Here is a 20,427-nt window from a genome sequence, read left to right on the forward strand (position 1 = left end):
GTAGGTGCAACCACAACGGAGGGGTATTTGTTGAGAGGCCAGACAAACATGTGGTTCCTGAAGAGGGGCAGCAGCCTTTTCAGTAGTTGCAGGGGCAACAGTCTGGATGATTGACTGATCTGGTCCTGTAACACTAACCAAAACGGCCTTGCTGTTGTGGTACTGAGAAACAGCTAAAAGCAAGGGGAAACTACAGCCATAATTTTTCCCGAGGGCATGCAGCTTTACTGTATGATTAAATGATGACGGCGTCCTCTTGGGTAAAATATTTCGGAGGTAAAATAGTCCCCCATTCGGATCTCCGGGTGGGGACTACTCAAGAGGACGTCGTTACCAGGAGAAAGAAAACTGGCGTTCTATGAATCGGAGCATGGAATGTCAGATCCCTTAATCGGGCAGGTAGGTTAAAAACTTAAAAAGGGAAATGGAGAGGTTAAAGTTAGATATAATGGGAATTAGTGAAGTTCGGTGGCAGGAAGAACAAGACTTTTGGTCAGGTGAACACAGCGTTATAAATACAAAATCAAATAGGGGTAATGCAGGAGTAGGTTTAATAATGAATAAAAAAAATAGGAGTGCACGTAAGCTACTACAAACAGCATAGTGAACATATTGTTGTGGCCGAGATAGACATGAAGCCATCCCTGCTTAGCCGTTTTGCACTTCCTGTCGATCTCATTTTTGAGATGTTTGTATTTCTTTTTGCCTGCTTCACTTACTGCATTTTTGTATTTTCTCCTTTCATCAGTTAAATTCAGTATCTCTTCTGTTACCCAAGGATTTCTACTAGCCCTTGCCTTTTTACCTACTTGATCCTCTGCTGCCTTCACTACTGCATCCCTCAAAGCTACACATTGTTCTTCTACTGTATTTCTTTCCCCCATTAATGTCAATTGTTCCCTTAAGCTCTCCCTGAAATTCTGTACAACCTCTGGTTTAGTCAGTTTATTGAGATCCCATCTCCTTAAATTCCCACCTTTTTGCAGTTTTTTCAGTTTTAATCTACAGTACATAACCAATAGATTGTGATAAGAGTCCACATCTGTCCCTGGAAATGTCTTACAATTTAAAATCTGGTTCTTAAATCTCTGTCTTACCATTATATAATCTATCTGAAACCGTCTAGTATCTCCAGGCTTCTTCCATGTATACAACCTTCTTTTATGATTCTTGAACCAAGTGTTAGCTATGATTAAGTTGTGCTCCGTGCAAAATTCTACCAGGCGGCTTCGTCTATCATTTCCTAGCGCCAATCCATATTCACCTATTACATTTCCTTCTCCTCCTTTTCCTACAGTTGAATTCCAGTCACCCATGACTATTAAATTTTTGTCTCCCTTCACTACCTGAATAATTTCTTTTATCTCATCATACATTTCATCAATTTCATCATCATCTGCAGAGCTAGTTGGCATATAAACGTGTAAAGCAGTAAAGGGTTTTAGCCTCTCCCCCTTGTTATTCATTCTGTATATTGAGCAAGCAGCGAAGGAAACAAAAGAAAACTTTGGAGTAGGTATTAAAATCCATGGAGAAGAAATAAAAACTTTGAGGTTCGCTGATGACATTGTAATTCTGTCAGAGACAGCATAGGACTTGGAGAGCAGTTGAACGCAATGGACAGTGTCTTGAAAAGAGGGTATAAGATGAACATAAAAAAACGAGAATAATGGAATGTAGTCGAATTAAGTCAGGTGATGCTGAGGGAATTAGATTAGGAAATGAGAGGCTTAAAGTGGTCAAGGAGTTCTGCTATTTGGGGAGCAAAATAACTGATGATGGTCAAAGTAGAGAGGATAGAAAATGTAGACTGGCAAGGGCAAGGAAAGCGTTTCTGAAGAAGAGAAATTTGTTAACATTGAGTATTGATTTATGTGTCAGGAAGTCGTATCTGAAAGTATTTGTATGGAGTGGAACCATGTATGGAAGTGAACCATGGACGATAAATAGTTTGGATAAGAAGAGAATAGAAGCTTTCGAAATGTGGTGCTACAGAAGAATGCTGAAGATTAGATGGGTAGATCACATAACTAATGAGGAGGTATTGAATAGAATTGGGAAGAAGAGGAGCTGGTGGCACTACTTGACTAGAAGAAGGGATCGGTTGGTAGGATATGTTGTGAGACATTGAGGGATCACCAATTTAGTATTGGAGGGCAGCGTGGAGGGTAAAAATCGAAGAGGGAGACCAAGAGATGAATACATTAAGCAGATTCAGAAGGATGTAAGCTGCAGTAGGTACTGGGAGATGAAGAAGCTTGCACAGGATAGAGTAGCATGGAGAACTGCATCAAACCAGTCTCAGGACTGAAGACCACAACAACAACAACAACAACAAAGAAAATTCACAGACAGCACTTCATGCTATCCATCAAGAGGCATATCAGACTACCTTCTGGAAGTGGAAACAGCATTGGGAGTGGTGTATCAACTGTGGAGGAGAGTATTGCAAAGGAGACTATGCACAATAATTAAAAAGTAAGTGCAGAAAAAAACTGTGGATAAAGTTCCAGAATTTTATGAACAGACACTTCTAGAAAAAAATGGACACCCTTTTAAAGATCTAGCCACCAGTCTTGCCACAGTGGTAATACCATTTCCTGTCAAGTCACTGAAGATAAGCTCTTTTGGGCTTGGTTAGCACTTGGATGGGTTACTGCCTGGGTCTGCCAAGCAGTGTTGGCCAGTGGGGTGCACACACCTCTTGTGAAGACAGTTGAGGAGCTACTTGACTGTGAAGTAGTGGCTCCAGTCATGAAAACTGACTGGGAGAGTGGTAGGGTGACCACACTTCCTTCTATATCTGTATCCAGTGATGACTATTGGCTGAGGATGACAAAGCGGTCAGTCGGTACCATTGGGCCTTCCGAGGTCTGTTCAGGAGGGGGGGGGGGGGGGGGAAGTGTCTTTCAGAGGTTTCCAGTTCAACAGGCCATGAGAATACTGTGTATCAATCTACCAGTATACAAACAAGTGGGACTTTTACAAGAATTAGTAGTTTCAAAATACTAAAAGTTTTGTTCACAGTAAGACTGTATAGCATTGGAAATTACAGTAACAATTTAAGACATTTTGTGAATGAAGATTATAATGCACATTGCTGCTACTGCAATGAATGAGCAACGAATTGCTGCAACATTGCATATGAAGTACAAGAAATGGTTACACTTACAGAGCAATAGCACAAGCAGTTCTGAGGTACCACGTATTGACCAATACTGAAACACTCACATCAGTACGTGGCATAGCCTCCACAGGCAGAAATGCACGTGTTGGCTTTGGTATCCAGTCAGTTGTACAGATGGTGAATACTGTCCTGGGATACATTACACTACGCCTGATCAACCTTTCCAAATAGTTCTGTTAAGTTGCTGGTTGATAAGTCGCATGAGTCACTTCTCGTACCATCATATCCCACTCTTGCTTGACTAGAGACAAGTCTTGTGATCATACTGGCCAGGGAAGTTGCTGCAGCACTTCTTGCAATGCACATTGAGTTTCATGGGCAGTGTGTGGGTGAGCATTATCCTACTGGAACAACACATCACCATCCTGTTGCAGGAATGGCAAAAGAACGGGTCTGACAACATTCTGCATATACCAAGTGCTTGTTAGTGTACCCTCCAGAAACAAAAATGGTGAACGAAAGTTATACTAATCGCACCTCAGACCATAAGGCCTGCGATTCAGTCAGTGTGTCTAGAATGAAAGCAGTCCACAAGACAGCACGCACCAGTACCCTCCAGAAACAAAAATGGTGAATGAAATTTACAGCTAATCACACCCCAGACCATAAGGCCTAGGATGCAGTCAGTGTGTCTAGAATGGGTTGGGTTGTTTGGGGGAAGAGACCATACAGCAAGGTCATTGGTCTCATCGGATTAGGGAAGGACGGGGAAGGAAGTCAGTCGTGCTCTTTCAAAGGAACCATCCTGGCATTTGCCTGGAGCAATTTAGGGAAATCACGGAAACCTAAACCAAGATGGCTGGACACGAGATTGAACAGTCGCCCTCCCGAATGCGAGTCCATGTCTAGAATGAACGCAGTCTACAAGGCAGCATTCACCAGATCTATGTCACACACGCAAACGACCAACACTTGCATGCAGAAGACTGTCTTCATTGCCGTAAACCATGGTGCACCATTAAATCTTACAAGTGATGCTCTGATGCTCTGTCAGTGTCAGTCAAGGTGTATATGTCGATGCTGAGGTGTGAATGGAAGACGGGGCTCATGTTGATATGTCTGGGCTCATAAGCTCTTTTATCTGTGTTGTGGTAGCTGTATGATATGCAACTGCTGCCATTACAATATGACAATATGACAATCCTACCAGGAGTCTCTAGTTTGCGGACATCTAGAGCCACATCTACAGGTGTGAGAATGTTCAAATGGCCACTAATACCAGCATCATTGCACAGCTCACGCAGCACATCCAACCTGTGTGACAATGCTCCAAAAGGATCATCTCACCACTCGGAAGGCCACAATCTGATATTTTTCAAACTCACTCAGTTGGCCATAGGAAGCACGAGTGTGTCCCCACGGCGTGATTGCTTGCCTGCTTCACACACCTACAAGTGCTGACCCTTCTTCCAGTCAGCATTCCCTGTTAAAGGGTAGACACAGATAGCTATTTGGTAGCTATGCCACTAGACTATCTTTTGGCCGATGACACTGCAACCATTATTAGTGTATCTACTATCGTGAAGTGACATACGCCATCACTGGATCAAAACTGATGTCATCTTTCCAGATGTACTCTCCCCCACTCCAATATTGTACATATAGATCTTTTAGACTGAAAAAGGTCTGTCAAACCATATAGTTTCATAAGATCTATGTATACCTGCCTCTAGCAAGAGGGTATTTAGTAGAGCTGGGCTTCTCATTCCCGACAAACACAATGGAATGTCTACAGAAAATCTGAATGACCTGATTATGGTGCACTACAATACCATTCTAAGTTTCACATATATTTCCGCCACATCCAGTTTTCACTATCATAAATATCTAAACTCATTAATAGCTCATTTCAGGAATAAATTCATCCAGAAGGCCATTGTAGTAATATGAGCAGAGAAACATTTCTTTATTTACTTGAAGCAAGAAAGTTTTCAACAAACTTCATACTAATTTCTAGTTTGCTGTTTGTGTTCCTTCACTGCCTTAGTTTTTAATTTTAACAAATATATTTGCATCCAACAGATAATTTTGTGTCTGTATCATACAACTGTGATGTCACATTGATATTGTTGCACATACAAGGGGAGACCCAAAAATAGCTGGAATTTCTTTCTAGAAAGCATATACTTTATCGTTTTCAAATACAACCCTAATCTCCTTCGAAGTATTCTCCATTAGCACTAATACACTTGTCCAAATGTTCATTCCAGTGTTCTAAGCACCTTTTAAATTCGTCCTCTTTGATACCTGCTAGCACTTTCATGACATTGCGTTTTACGTCTTCTACATTTGTAAAATGCTTCCCTCTATAGTCTCTTTTCATCCTCGGGGCTAGGAAGAAGTCCGAGGGTGCTATATCCGGCGAATAGGGCGTGTGGGTCAAGGTAGTCATCTTCGTTGAGGCCAAAAACTGACAAACGCTGAGAGCCATGTGCACGGGAGTGTTGTCGTGATGCAGGAACCACACGCCAGAATCCCACAAAGCCAGATGTTTCTGTGACAAACTTCTGCGAAGCCCTTTCATAACCTCCAAATAGAATTGTTGGTTTACTGTCTGGTTTTCAGGGACAAATTCAGAGTGTACGATCCCTTTGATAAAAAAAAAAAAAAAATAAAATAAAAAAAACAGATCAACATCGTTTTCACATTCAATTTCACTTGTCGAGCTTTTTTTTGGTCGAGGTGAGCCAGATGACTTCCATTGTGATGGCTGTTGTTTACTTTCTGGATCGTACCCATAGCACCATGACTCATCACCTGTAATGATTTTGTTGACAAAATGTGGATCATCTTTGAACGCATCCTTCATTTTGAGACAGGCTTGAATGCAACAATCCCCTTGATCTCCGGTAAGAGGCTTCGGCACGAATTTTGCTGCTGCCACTCTTCACATCCCCAAATCGATGGCCAAGATGCGCTGAATTGAGCTCCAGGACAACCCGGACATGTTCTCGAGTTGGTTGATTGTTCTGCGTTGATCTTCACTGATGAGATCACAGATTTTGTCGATGTTGTCTTTGCTTCGAGCAGTTGAAGGTCAACTGGAACGGGGCTGATCTTCAACCACCATTTCTCCCTTTTTAAACCTTGAAAACCATTCGTACACTTGTGTTTTACTAAGAGCATGGTCTTTGTAGGTTGTCTGAATCATCACAACAGTTTCTGCTCCGTTCTTGCCGAGCAAGAAACAAAACTTCACTTCCGCCCGTTGTTCGTAAGAACTAGCCATTTCCTCGTGTCACGTCTGCACTGTAGGCGCACTCAAAGAACTGCCAAAGAAATCACACTTCTCACTGTTGGGTGACGCCATGCGGCAGAATGACTCAGCAGAGCTGCTACTACAACCCTCTGGTGGTGCAACCTGCTACTGGCGCAACCTGCTACTAAAAGTACGTGACGTGCAGCATTACGATTCCGGTAACTTTTGGATCTCCCCTCGTATGTACGAGCAATGCCATCTGACCTCTTTTCACAGGAAGCTGTTATTTGCAAACTCCCAACTTATAAAAAAGTCATGCTTGCTGTAAGATGGGAAAAGCTCAATTATAAGCAAATGGTGTAATAGCCGTAAGGGTTTACATTTCAGTTGTATTACATCACAAGGACGGATAAAGACTTTTCCTCAATGGATAGACCTACTTTGCAACATTCAAGTATTTTACACTTTTCTGTTAACCTATAAGTTTTTGTTTTGGAATTAACTTGTTGAAACCTTTCTTGGAATTCAGTGAGAAGGATGCACCTGCTTTGCAAGGCATACAACTTTAAAGGCAGGAACCACCGAAGTTCACGAACTCTTCTATTACTTTCAGCACAAAGTTTGTTTCTGCATTTATATTTTATATAAGTGTAAGAAGAAAAGGCCTTTTTGTACAAATATGTTAATGGAGACAGGTAACAAAGTTTTTATGGCTTTATTTGGTAGCAGTGGGAACTTCGCCTTTAAAATTGACTAGAAACTTACTGGTGACAATGACTAACGTTTCTGTAGCACAAAGGCACTGGAAATTTCCACAAGCTATTTGTTTAAATTTATATTTAATGTGGATTGAAACATTATTCTCTCTTCCAAGAGATTGTGAATCCAGTTTTTATGACCCGAGAGAGCAGGCAAATATTCTCTGGCAGTTTCTCCGAGTTCATTAAAATGGTCTTTATTTATGTTATTTATGTTCTTGTCTGAACAAAGATGAATTTCTATGAAATAGTGATCATAAACTACACACAACATGAGAACAGTGCTGCCACAAGATAATCACCTAAATGAAAAGCACAATACTGTTTCTGTTCAACAGGCTTAATTTATTCACGTTATCCAGTTTTTGGGTTACAAAGCCATCATTGGAATTGTAGACCATCATTGGAATTTAACTTACTGATGTCACCAATGAAGTTTGTGGCATTTTGTCTGTTTCATTTGGAACGGAGCTTTTCCCCATGCATGTAACAATGTGTTAATTTACCAATCACAAGCAAGAAAGTTTAAGGAAACATCTTGTTCCTGATGTTGCAGCCATCATTTAATTTAAGACCAAAGGTGAAAGACTGTATCTGTAAATACAGTGTGGAGTAAAAAAAAACTGTCTGCTAACTGGCCACAGAGATCTCGTTTGGCCAAAAAGATCCTGCAGTGATAAATCATGTTAAGATAATGTAAGGTGGATGGTCATGCAGATGAACACAAGATACATTCATAGTTCAGTTTTAATCGCATCAAGGATTGATGCAAACAGACTGTCTGGTTTTCTCCCCTTCAGATGCCTCTTAGAACAAGTAGAGCTTTCAGAGAACCGACACAATGACCTGCTAAGGAGGATATATGGGAGACCAGCTTAGTTATCTACTGAACATTAACTTCAAGAACTTCTTGGTTTTGAGGAATGTAGAAAAGCACGATGAAGATGTAAGGATGGTGGCAGAAATTCCTTCTGCCGACATAAATTCATAAACACTATTTTTTCAGTAGAATAGGAAAAGTCTTTGTCCATATTCCATGAACAGAGATCGTCGATACAGTGCTAACGTTGCCGTTTGACTTCACAGGTCCACCAAGAGCTGCAATAGACAAATCTATGAGAAAAGCTCGTGCAGGATTCCTTGACCAGTGCACAGAAAGCATTCTCATTCTCAGTGCTGGGCGAATCCATGTCTCTGTTCCAAAGGGGCAGCCACCACACTTGCCTATTGCCTACACAGATGTGAGCTTTGTATGTTAATGAACAAAACATTCTCCGTCCATCTCTCCTACAATGCGGCATGTGCACACCAGTTGACTGCAACCTTTCTCAAACTATCCACTTAAAAACCTGAATCTCACACATCATATAGCCTCATTTGTCAGCTTCATGATGAACTGCTTATCATATCACTACCTGCCATAGTTATTGTGAAATCTCTATAATTAGTAATGTACTGTGCTCAATTCGAATACTTTGCAATGAAAAATTGGGGTCCCTCTGAGTTTGAACTTGTGTCTGGTGCATGCTAGTCCACACGTTTTTGTGTATGAAATGGGCCTAAAATACTGAGTTTCTCTTTAAACTTGAGACAAGATTCATATCTATTGCCAACCTTGAGAAAATGGATTATATGTAGTGGACTCACTTCTGATCATCTGCACAAATGAGAGTAGAAGTGAAATATTCGTATTATCTTTCAAATCTCATAAACTGTTTGAGTAACCAAAATCAGTTTTTGGCAAATGATAGTGTGTAACGCGGAGTGTATTTTACCACATAGCTAAGCTGCACTTGTACTCAGTTGCTTGATTAATAGAAGACTCTTTCACGATTCTGTTGCAATTGCGGCTGCATTAGCATGTTAGTGAGGTGAAATTGTGTAAACACCACTGTATTTAGAGAAAAGAAGCTAATTTTAACACGGCAACAAGATAAAGAAAAAAGGGTGTACAAGACAGGGGAAAATAAAATGCTCTCTCTGATCCAATTTCAGGGTAATCCTGTACCCATTGTGTTTTTAATAATAAATGGTTGACTTGTCGAATTATTTGTCGTATGGGCATATTATGTTAATATGATCTTTTGCAGACTTGCTAGCAGTAACTTACAAGTTCTACAAGGAAGGCATTTAAGCAAAGGCTTAGGCTGTAGAACTACATCTTCCCTACCGCATTGACCTGTCCTCAAGAGAGAGCCCCCCCCCCCCCCTCCCCCCCGTCACTACTGTTGTTCCCTCCCTACCATGCCTTCTGTGCAGCTACCAGCCAAGAAATGTTGCATGAAACCTACATTACTAATCCAGCCTTTTAAAACTTCTCTAATAAAGTGAAGCAGGTGACCTCAGAAGCCCCATCTGTGCACTATAAAGAAGATGCCAATCCCCCACCAGTGTAATAGTCCTTTTACAAATAAAAGACTACAGCTGGAGTCCCACACTTATGCATGATATGGATTGACATGGTAATGAGAGTGTCGACCAGGGAGTGATGCATATGAAAGCAACTTGGTATGTTTGTTAGTAGTTACTGTGACTCAAGCTATCACACCAACTGTCCAGTGACCATTTGTTCTATCTCCTTGCAACTTTACTGGTGTGGGAAAAGGGCTCATAGCTGTTGGAATGTGTTTGCTTTCACTAGGCTTAGGTATTATTCCACCTTCAACCTAAGAAGCCCACACTTATTCACAGATAAACAGATGGTGCAAAATATTTTTTGAGCAGTTTACACTGTATCAGCAAGAAAAACACAATGGAACCTAAAATAGTGCAGAATTTGCTTTGATCCAGTCTGGGTATACACACCAGATTAAACCAACAGTGATACTGGAGAATATTAAGGTTATTTTGTACTCTAAGTCAGAGTCGATAATCTTGTCTCAAACGATCTAAATAGAACATCACAAATACTAAAAATATAAGGATTTTAAAAAATGAATACAGTTGAATCTTACCTCATTTCTATTAACAGGTCAGTGAAAAATATGAGCAATGCTCCTGTAGATGCTATTAGTACCATGGGGTTAATACGAGGCAGCAACAGACTGCTTAGGGCTGGTATAAATGAGCACACACTGTTGGGAACAAAAGAGTATGATCAGTTCAATGGAGTCAATAAAATAATGGAGACCTAATTGATTTGATCTAAAAAAAAAAAAGGATATTCTATCAATACACTTCTTCAATCCTAGATAATGCTACTACAACTTTGATCTGACATGAACACATGACAAATAGTTTCAATGCTGCTAGCATTGTATACTATCATAAAATAAACATTATTTGCAATTTGATAAACAACTCAAACATAATTTTCATTGAAATATTGTTTATTGGCTTCTGTTTCAGTTTCTTTGGCTGACATTTGTTCCATCGTTTTTCTGACACCTCACCAGCACAAATGGCTGGCAGTCAAAGCTTCACCCTTCATTGCTGGTGGTGAACTGCAATGAAGCAAGAAACTTTGACAATGCCAGCCACTTGTGCTAATGTGGCAACAGGACAATCATCAAACAAATGTTTGCAGAAGAAACTGAGACAGAAGTCAAAATGCAATATGTAAACAAGTGGCCATGAAAGTCTAACAATTTTGTACAACTTTCATTGTTTTTTACTGCATCAGGTCACTGGCTCTTAACTGCAAATGAAAACTACCACAACCAAATGAACAGCAACTTTAATATCAAAATAGGGACTATTAATGCTTTACTTGTGTATTTAAGCTGCACTGATAGAAATTTGAAATTTTTGAAGAAATAAATTGCTGAAGAGCTGTTTCAGTCATCTGCAAGTACGAGGGCTACCCACAATGTACATTACGTTTTTGAATTAAAAATAAATAAAGTATTGGAATTTTTTAAATTATATACATATGAAAGCCACACTTAAATACTACTTTTCTACATAGTTGCTGTTTAAATTAAGGCACTTATCGTAGCGATGGACGAGCTTGGAAATTCCTTCGTTGTAAAATTCGGCCGCCTGCGCCTTCAACCACGTGGTTACCTCTTTTGGGACAGAAAAGGTGTGATTTTTGTGGATTTACTGGAAAGAGGCACTACAATAAACTCTCAAAGGTATTGCGAAACTCTGCACAACGTTAGAAGAGCAATACAAAACAAGTGCAGGGGAAAGTTGGGCTCATAGATCTTGCTGATTCACGACAACGCTCGGGCCCACACGCAATTGCCACTTGTGAAATTCTCGAATCTTTTAGGTGGGAGTTGTTTCCTCATCTGCCGTACAGTCCCGACCTGGCACCGAGCGACTTCCACTTATTCCCAGCAATGAAGAAGTGGTTGGCTATGCAGCATTTTGATGACGACCCACAGCTTCAAGAAGAGGTAACCACATGGTTGAAGGCGCAGGCGGCCGAATTTTACGACGAAGGAATTTCCAAGCTCGTCCATCGCTACGATAAGTGCCTTAGTTTAAATGGCAACTATGTAGAAAAGTAGCATTTAAGTGTGGCTTTCATCTGTATATAATAAAACATTTTTCCAATACTTTATTTATTTTTAATTCCAAAACGTAATGTACTTTGTGGATAGCCCTCATACCACAGACTGTGTTACAATGTCTCATGAAGATGTAGAAAAAGTTAGTTACTTTACAAAAATAATAAATTACCCAAGAACAAAATTATAATTAGACTGAATGGCTTGTCAGTAACAGTTTCCAGTGGGTGAATTCCAGTAATTCCAGAGTGTTCAAGGTGGTTCTTACATTATTGAACTTGTCGTTGAAAGTAATTTTTTTCTTCAGTAGCCAGCAAAACATCATCTACATTCAGAAGGGTCCAATGAGCTAATTTCTGAAGATCTCTGTTGAGCGTGTCCATTATTATGATGAATAATAGTGGGGGCAAGAGCAGCTCCCTGATAAACACCCACAGAAACAGGAGAGTCATTTGATATCCAGCAGCAGAAAGTTGTCAACCTTTAGGGTTATGGTACAGCAGCTGATCCTATTCAGTTAGTTCTTCGGGTACTTCTTGTTCTCAGAGTACAAATCATATGACATCCCCTGGTACTTGGTCAAAAGACTTTAAAATGTCCAGGTAAGTAAAGATGTTTAGATTCTCACAATGTTTCTCAATAAGCAAGCAAGTTACACATATAGTATGAGTGTCCCACAGCCTTCAATAAAACCACTGACAACCTTGCATATCTTGCTGTCTATGATGGACTCCAAGATCTTGATTGTATGCGATAGGAAGTGTACAGGTCAGTAGCTGGAACATTTAGCCAGACTACTCTTTTGTTCCCAAACTGGGACTGAACTGGTCAAACTCCACCCAATTTGTACCTTCTTCTCTTCGATGACATCGTTGGGGAAATCTGTCGGCCTTCAGCTGCCTCCCAGTGCTTGATTTCCACAGCTCTGCTGGAAAATCATCTGGCCGAATCACCTTCCCAAGTTTCATTTTCCCTGTGGCTTCTAGAACTTCTGACTTGGTGATTGATATGATATACCTGGAATAGGTGTCAATTGTTTTACTGAGAAATGTGAGAACTCTCCATTGGGGACTGCTTTGAAGTACTGCTGCCAGCTCTCTCCTGCCTTCATTCAGTCAGTGTTAAGTTTGCCTCCTCTTTCAATGATGTCCAGAATTTCTCTGTCTGCAGTATGCTTAAGCCACTCCTTTGTTAGGTTATAGATAACACACTCGTCCTCTGGCACATCAAGTATTTCACAGATCTCACTGTAATGTGCTGATTTGCAATTGCACCTGCCTACTCTGCATCATGCCTAGCATCAAAATTGGTGTTCATGTTTGCAGATTTTTTGAAGTAAGAAACATGTGATACAATTCTTTCTTCACTCTCATTTTGTTTTTAACATCTCCTATCTGCAACCGTATCTGATGACATGTTTTCGGGCAACCAGGTTTACATTTGCCTATTTGCTCATGGGTAGCTGTTTGAACAATTCAATTTCTTTTAGTACATTCCATGTTGTTTTAATTTCAGTAATAGGTGGAAAATTGATGTTTGACATTATCTCTTTCTCTGAGCAACCATCATTTTATCCATGTAGTTCCATTTTGTTTTTCTTTCTTTTGAGTTGTCATTTTGATGCACATTTGGGCTACGAGTGTGTGTTGTTGAGGAAGCATTATTTAATACAGAACGGCCTTTGCATACCTATAACAGGCCTTTCATCAAGTGTTTGCACAAGGAAGAAGTTCAAAGATGCAAGGGTCACTTCTTGAAAAAATTGATTGAGATAACTAGATTGTGAGCTTCCACAAAACCTAACCTTCTGTCTAACCTAGCATTCACAATATATTCATCAGGGGACTGCTTCTGTACTTGAACCTTGTACACATAATGATGGCACTGTGATGTTTGTCATATGTATGTTCTTATTTGAGTCTCAACAAAGGCAAAACAAAAATAACCAATGGGCTTGACACTTACAAGTTGTTTTTTTTAGTTATCAGCCTTCTGACTGGTTTGATGCAGCCTGCTACAATTTCCTTTTATGTGTCAACATCGACTCAGAGTAGCACTTACACCCAATATTCATGGACATATTACAATCTCTATCTCCCCCTACAGTTTTTGCTCTCTAAGGCTCCCTCTGGTACCATGGTAGCTGTCCATGAAGTCTTAACGCATGCCCTATCATCCTGTCCCTTCTTCTAGCCATTGTTTTACACATATCCTTTCATCAATAAGTCTGTGGAAGACCTCTCCATTTCTTATCTTAATTTTCAGTATCCACACTACATCTCAGACCCTTTAAATTTCTTATTTTCCCACCAATACATAATTCACCTCCATACATACTGTGATCCAGACACACATTCGCAGAAATTTCTTCCTCGAATTCAGGCCTTAATTCGAGGTCTGTGCTAGTCTATTTCTTATGTCTTTCTTGTTTCATTTATTATGTGACATTTTACCACTTTTGATATTAAGTTTATAGCTTATCTCATTTCTGCTACACCACAGTACTTTAACCTTTCTTGGTTTACTCCCAATCCATATTTTGTGCTCAGTTGATTTCATCCATCATTCCTGTAATTCATCAAGACTTTAATTGATGGCGATGATATGAGTGGACTTATTATCTCTTATCCAACCTAAGCATTTTTTTCAGAATTTTATATTGTCACAGGAAAGCTGATTTTTGTTACCAATCCCTCATATATTTTGGTTCAAATGTAATATCAAAGACCTGAAGACTTGTTTTACTTCCTTCTCCCAAAACTAGTAATTTATGAACATCAAACAAGAAGACTGCTACTTCAACATAACCTTTTCTTGTGTTATTAACTATTGTTTCAAATTACTCTGTTTTCTCTTGTCATTTGCATTTCTCAAGACCCCACCACCTCTCAACACACATACTTCTATTCACTTTATCTCTCCTGTTTGGATTTCAAACTTAGCATGTGTTCTTTTTATTCCCACTTCTATGTCTTCCCTTGCTTTTAGTGGATGTGCATGTCTCTCAAGATGAGGGCACTATATAGCATTTCCTTCGATGCATCACCTTCACATATTTTAGAGTTTTTTGTTCCTCATCAGTCAGGGGGATATGTCGGATGTCAACAACTACCGCCCAATCTCTCTTCTGACAGCTCTATCAAAAATTTTTGAGAAAGTAATGTATTCAAGAGTAGCCTCCCATATTTGTAAAAATAAAGTACTAACAAAATGTCAGTTTGGTTTTCAGAAAGGCTTTTCAACAGAAAATGCTATATATGCTTTCACTGATCAAATATTAAATGCTCTGAATAACCGGACATCACCCATTGGTATTTTTTGTGATCTCTCAAAGGCCTTTGATTGTGTAAATCATGGAATTCTTTTAGATAAGCTAAATCATTATGGTTTGAGTGGGGCAGTGCACAAATGGTTTAATTCATACTTAACTGGAAGAATGCAGAAAGTTGAAATAAGTGGTTCGTGTAATGTTAAAACAGCTGATTCCTCAAACTGGGGTGCTATCAAGCACGGGGTCCCACAGGGTTCGGTCTTAGGTCCTTTACTGTTCTTGATATACATTAATGACTTACCATTCCACATTGATGAAGATGCAAAGTTAGTTCTTTTTGCTGATGATACAAGTATAGTAATAACATCCAAAAACCAAGAACTAAGTGATGTAATTGTAAATGATGTTTTTCACAAAATTATTAAGTGGTTCTCAGCAAACGGACTCTCTTTAAATTTTGATAAAACACAGTATATACGGTTCCGTACAGTAAATGGCAAAACTCCAGTAATAAATATAGAATTTGAACAGAAGTCTGTAGCTAAGGTAGAATTTTCAAAATTTTTAGGTGTGTCCATTGATGAGAGGTTAAACTGGAAGCAACACATTGATGGTCTGCTGAAACGTCTGAGTTCAGCTACGTATGCTATTAGGGTTATTGCAAATTTTGGTGATAAGAATCTCAGTAAATTAGCTTACTATGCCTACTTTCATTCACTGCTTTCGTATGGCATCATATTCTGGGGTAATTCATCGTTGAGTAGAAAAGTATTCATTGCACAAAAACGTGTAATCAGAATAATTGCTGGAGCCCACCCACGGTCATCCTGCAGACATCTATTTAAGGATCTAGGGATCCTCACAGTAACCTCACAGTATATATATTCCCTTATGAAATTTGTTGATAATAATCCAACCCAATTCAAAAGTAATAGCAGTGTGCATACCTATAACACCAGGAGAAAGGATGATCTTCACTATGCAGGGTTAAATCTGACTTTGGCACAGAAAGGGGTAAATTATGCTGCCACAAAAGTCTTTGGGCACCTATCAAACAGCATCAAAAGCCTGACAGACAGCCAACTAACATTTAAAAATAAATTAAAAGAATTTCTAGATGACAACTCCTTCTACTCATTGGCTGAATTTTTAGATATAAAGTAAGTAAAAAAAAAACTTAATCATTAGTGTCATGCAATATTTTGTGTAATGTAATTTCTTGTACAGACATCTTTTATTAACCTGACACGTTCCACATCATTACGAAGTGTCGTATTCATGATCTATGGAACAAGTATTAATCTAATCTAATCTAATCTAATCTAATCTCTGTTCTCATGAATTAAGCGACTGGGAGCTATGGAAACATGAATAGCCATCTTTCTCAATTTATGTGGTTCCAAGTGTAGTCCTCCCAATTCTAGCAACCGGAAAGTAGGAGTCTTGTTCTGTCTGATATGATAAAAAAGGTTAAGATATTTCACAATTAATACAGTAGCTCAAAATGATCACAACTAGTGTTACACACATATGAATATAATATATTCTGTATTCCAGTATTAGGCTAACTTGCAGGACTGCAGTCCAAAATAAAGTATCCTTTAACATTTATGGATCACTGCTTCACTTTGTAGTGACAATGACACATTTTATTAATTTTCCGTGCTTCTAACATTTTTAATATTTCATTTACTTAGAAGACATTACTTAGAATAAGCCTGAAAGTGAAATTCCAGCAAATCTTGAAAAAATGGGGGAAATTCAGTCATACAAACTTGTCCGAGGCAGTATCCTAGCAGAGTATCATCAAAAATTTTCTCTCACACCTCAGTAGTAATTTTGTAGTGCACCATTGTGTTCAGAGCAAAATTCTTGATTCTCTTTTCAGGGCATGATTTTAGATAGGTCTGTTCTGACAAACACATTTGGCCTTTGATATTGGCATAACTTCCACACATTACCAGTTAGGATGAATGGACACCTTTCTTCCTTCCCCCTTCAACCCTTCTGCCATAAGTAGAAGCCACTGGCTCTGCTAGCATCCCTTGGTTAGTAAATTTTTGATATATTTAATTATATTATATTTCTGAAAGCATCATGCGCTGAAGCCACTCAAAACATTGCATTCCCTTATAGGTTTTACAGGATTGGAATAAAAATCTTGGGATGTACACTTTAAAACTTTCTGTTTCCAAAATATGACATACGCTGGTTTTCTTAACCTCAGTCTCATCTGCACACTTTTTAGTAGGTTTTTCCGGTGAGTATATGAAAATTGGTATAGGAGACATGGCTTGTTTCTGAGCAAAGTCTACCACACCTGTTATTGTGCTCACCACAAGGGACACTGCTAATTCGAAACTTACCACACAAATGCACAAAATTAATAATTGGGGGATTACTGGTAACCAATCACAATACTGTTGGAGGCAATGAGCACTTGACAGATATGCAAGTAAGACAGAAATACTAACTAAGATTTCAGATATTACCTGAGGCTTGGTGACAATTTCAGTATCATTTATGGCCTGTTAAAGGGACACTGTACCTGAAATTCATTAAAATTTGACATTTTCTGTTTTCTGCTCCATAATGTACTTTGGACTTTCCTGAACATTTTGGTATTTAATACATTACAATCTGACAATAGTGAGACCTTCAAATAATATTTTGAATGTTGATGTGTGACCGTCAAATTTTGCAGCTACACATATATACAACCACAGTTGAGCAGTCAGATCTGAGAACTACACAGTCTAGAAGGCTGTGGACTGCTTTGTTTTGAACCTACAGCTACGTCACAGAAGTTGGCATTACGAATAAACAAATCAGTCATTTGTTTCTGATACTAGTTTTTGTTAAAAGTAGTGTGATTATCAGCTTTTATTGTAGTAAGCTAACTTCTATTTCTTCTTATATGTAAATAAAATGACTAAGCATAAAAGAACTGTGACAATTTAGAGAAGATGAAAAGAGCTGTGTGGAGCACTTTCTATTATCAAATATCAATCAATGAAAAGCCATGTCATGCTTTGTGTCCACTTCCACCAAACAGTTGTGTAAATATAGCCAAGCTCAATTTTCTGGCACCCTGCATGAATTTACACATAAACATTCTCTTCCTTTGGCAGTAATGGAGGCAATCAGACCTATTACAGAGATTTGGCAAATCCTGAGCTACTAAAGAAGTGTTTACATGGGAAGACCCAGAATGTGAATGAGTCCTTCAATAATGTTATGTGGCGCCATGTGATTAAAAATGTATTTGTTGGCCTTATGACTCTAAAGTTAGCAGTGTCTGATGCTGTAATAACTTTTAATGGTAGGAACTATGAAAGACTTACAGATCTGGAGAAGTTACGGGTAAGATTTGGACAGAACACAGCTAAAGGACTGCGGGAACTGGACGAGTTTTGTGTATGTGAAGCAGAGTTAGCTGCCCAGCAAATGACAAAAGAAGCAAGAAAGAAAAGGAGGAGGCAAGCACTGGGCTGTTGTGACACTGAAGAAGACACAGACAATGGTCTAGGGCAATTCTAGTACATAAAAGATGCAGAAATGTTCAGCTGTATAAGAATTTGTGATAAAAAAGTTTTAAACCTAAATATATCTGAACTACATTTTTTGCAATAAATGACCCATTTTCTAAAAAGGTACTGATGGCATGAAATTTTCACAGCATGCCAAATGTGAGATTCGGAACTAGAATAATTAAAATATTAAAATATCCTTTGTTTTTATGTTCATTTATTTACAAAATTCTGGCAAAAAATTGAGTGTTTGGGGGGGGGGGGGGGAAAGAGGGAAGATAGCATGCCCCACAATACGATTTTAGTAATAATTCTAGTTCAGTGTATCTAGAAAGGTGCATTCAACAATTAAGGAAAATTGTAAGTTGGTGTCTTGAAAAGTTACCAAGATATGGGTCACAAAATTCGAAAATTTAACATTGGCGGTATAGGACATACAATGTTTCCTTAACTGCTCAGTATCTCAACAATACAATGAGTTGTTACCTTTAGCATTCCATTAACTGTATTCCACCCAAAATGTTCCAATTTTATATTAAATCCACAAAAATATTTGTCACATTGGCAGATATGCTGTCTCATTCTCATTTCATTTATCTATGACAATTTATCACCTTAAAACTGGCTTTTACTATTTGAACAAAATTGTGGCTACATTTTGTTTATTGAGACATCCGTCAAACAGCAGTGCTTGCAAATAAGTAGCATATGTTAGGGATCAAATAAACACAAACAAGTACCCCACCCACTCTCCCCCTCCTACCCACACAATGAAAACACAACACTTAAAACAAGGATAATATTAACCATAACTTTATTCATATAATCTCACCTCTGACTTATGTCAGAAACATGCTCCTGCAACCAGCTTGAGGATGAGGCAGCGATTACATGTTCTAAAGCAGCGTTGCTTACACCATAGATCACCAGAAGATGAGTTAGGAAAGCAAGTCCCATTCCTACAAGGAGCCGTCCTCTAGAAAACAGAACATGCCATTAACATTTGGATTTCAAAATTTTTCTAAAATAGCCTCTCACACATTATATTTGTTTAGCTAAGGTAATATAACTTGACTATTCAAATTCCAGCAGGCTAGAAAGGTAAGTTGTACTATCTATTTCTAATTATCACTTGAAAATTCAGCTCCTGGAAGATAAAGATGCTGCATATCTTTTCACTGTTGTTTCTTAGTTCACAATCAACCTTACGTACAGTGGAGGTCTGAAGAACTTTGTAACCTTTAATTTAAATGATGAAATGTTATATGGTGACATTAAGAAGCTTATAATCAATGAGAAGTTGAAAATAGAAACAAATTGCCCTCACAGAAAGTTGGAATTAACTCCAGGAAAGAGGATTAATAAGAAACTCTATGATTAAGGCCTTGTACATTGTAATGCAGGGAATAATGTAGCTAAATAAAAAGGGGCATGTAATTGGAAAGATAGGTAAAAAAGACAAAGGGATATTGCAACCAACCTGGAAACAGTTTCTGGTGGCAATAGTAGCTCAATTGTTTTCCAGAACTGCAGTGCAGGAGAAGTCTACTGCAGCTCTTTGAGCTTTTGTGTTAAGTCATTGTCCCAAAACATCTCATAAATGTATAACAAGTACAAACTAGTGCTACCAGCAGAGTACAGTTTTACTTGAACAGAGTTCTTGTTAAAATCTTCATACAGACCCCGGGATAAGAGATTTCTTTCACACTGATGCACACAATTCTAAAGTAAAAATTGGTCTAGTAAGTTTTAACAGCAACCCTGACACCTCTACAATTACATATCTGTGAAGAGCAACATTAGTTGTTCGTAACAGATGGGGTCATCTTCTATTCTTCACATCCTAAACATCTCTCTGAGTGCTATGAGAAGAACAAATGAAACACATCACACATTCTCCAAATCTGCACTTTTTCATCACAATATACCACAATAAATGGTGTTTCAATCATAAACATGTTTCTCCAGTGTTTCACTGTTTTCTTGAGTCAACCATTGCAAACTGGTCCTGGAACACTGTTAATT

At 38.7% G+C, this 20,427-nt stretch overlaps 1 protein-coding gene across 12 annotated transcripts in view; it reads right to left on the reverse strand.

Moving 5' to 3' along the window:
• Window positions 1-20,427, reverse strand: part of LOC126278659 (zinc transporter 6-A-like) — a 471,888-nt gene that overhangs the window by 30,204 nt on the left and 421,257 nt on the right. For 5 of the 12 annotated variants that reach the window (XM_049978881.1, XM_049978875.1, XM_049978874.1 and 2 more), the window contains exons 5-6: window positions 19,235-19,378; window positions 10,099-10,218 (exon numbers count right to left, since the gene is read on the reverse strand). The exons of 5 other annotated variants lie outside the window; for them this stretch is intronic. In XM_049978881.1, coding sequence (XP_049834838.1) covers window positions 10,099-10,218; window positions 19,235-19,378 — 264 coding nt within the window. The remainder of the gene's footprint in view (window positions 1-10,098; window positions 10,219-19,234; window positions 19,379-20,427) is intronic. 2 more of the 12 variants (XM_049978879.1, XM_049978887.1) reach the window with 2 other exon arrangements.

Source organism: Schistocerca gregaria, chromosome 6, assembly GCF_023897955.1.
Source record: "Schistocerca gregaria isolate iqSchGreg1 chromosome 6, iqSchGreg1.2, whole genome shotgun sequence".
Taxonomy (NCBI): domain Eukaryota; kingdom Metazoa; phylum Arthropoda; class Insecta; order Orthoptera; family Acrididae; genus Schistocerca; species Schistocerca gregaria.